Source organism: Emiliania huxleyi, assembly GCF_000372725.1.
Source record: "Emiliania huxleyi CCMP1516 unplaced genomic scaffold EMIHUscaffold_9714, whole genome shotgun sequence".
In the NCBI taxonomy this organism is placed as follows: Eukaryota; Haptophyta; order Isochrysidales; family Noelaerhabdaceae; genus Emiliania; species Emiliania huxleyi.
This window is the reverse complement of record NW_005194802.1, coordinates 1-1,158: the sequence shown is the minus strand read 5'-3', so window position 1 is coordinate 1,158 and position 1,158 is coordinate 1. Positions and strand designations below refer to the sequence as shown.

The 1,158-nt window shown below is 67.6% G+C and overlaps 1 protein-coding gene across 1 annotated transcript; it reads left to right on the top strand.

The window, feature by feature from the left end:
- Window positions 1-306: 306 nt before the first annotated feature.
- On the top strand, window positions 307-931 carry EMIHUDRAFT_259747 (hypothetical protein; the record flags this gene model as incomplete). Its single annotated transcript, XM_005756381.1, has 2 exons — window positions 307-764; window positions 895-931. 2 exons carry the CDS (start codon window positions 307-309, stop codon window positions 929-931), a joined length of 495 nt encoding a protein of 164 aa, XP_005756438.1.
- Between the last annotated feature and the right edge of the window lie 227 nt (window positions 932-1,158).

The window sequence follows — 1,158 nt, the reverse complement described above, 5'->3', positions numbered from 1 at the left end:
GCTGCCGCCGCCGCAGCAGCAGTGAGCGAGCTCCTGCGTCGTGTTGCCGACGCATTGTGGACGCGCGCCGCCCAGCGGCGAGCGAGCGTGCTCGGAGTTGGGTCGGCGCGCGCGCGGGCGGACGGCGCCTGTAAACAGACAGCCTGCACCGCCCACTCGTTCAAAATCGTAGGGGTTTAGCAGGTTCGCAGCACGGCCCAGTGTTGGTCGAAAATTTCTTTTTTCGCCGCCGGCGCTGGCTCGCTGGCGGCTTCCGCTCGGCCACACACACCGCGCCAGCCGCCGCCAGCGCCCGTTTCTGTCGACATGGAGGCCGCCGGCTCCATCCTCGTCGTGTACATCGTCTTCTTCGGCGCGTGGCCTCCGTGGATGCCGCTCACGCTCCAGTCCATGGCGCTCAACACCGGCGTCGGATTTGTAGTCATCGGCGACGAGCCGCCGCCGCCAGTGCGGCCGCCGAACGTCGCGTTTGAGACGGTCGCATACGCCGCGCTGCAGGAGCGGCTCGCGGTGCTAATCTCCGAGCCGGGCGCGGGCCAGGCATCGGTGCGTTACAACTGGACCTACAAGGCCAACGACATCAAGCCGTTTGCTCCTGCGCTCTTCCCTCGCCACCTCGCCGGGCGCGAGTGGTGGGCGTGGGCCGACCTCGACGTGGTCTTTGGGGAGCTGCTTACGTTTCTGCACGCCGCCGCGACCAAGCCCGCCTGCTGCAAGGTCCCGCTGCGGCCAAACGGCCTGCCAGAGTCGCTGAGCAAGGTTGGGTCGGCTGCCCGTCCCAACTGCCACCGCCGCCGGACCGCAGCTGCCCTACCGCCCACGCGCCTTGGGCGTCGCAGGTGAATGTGTTCACCCACAAGTTCGCGTGCCCGTGCGAGCCCGGCGAGACACGAGGCGGCACACGCCGGGCCGCACCGCTTGCACGCCCTGAGCGCCGCCGCGGCACTGCTCTATAGGCGTAACTGCCAACCCTGGTGACCCCTCTCTACCCCCAACCCGTGGGCGCAAAAAGGCTTGGGGGCCCCTTCACCGCCTTTCCGAACCGAACCTGGGGAACAAGCATGTTCCCGGCAAGAACCCCCCAGTTGGCCAGCCGATCCCTCCGCGTCCAAACGAATTTATGCCCACCTTTTGACAAAATTTTGGGGGCCCCCGTTC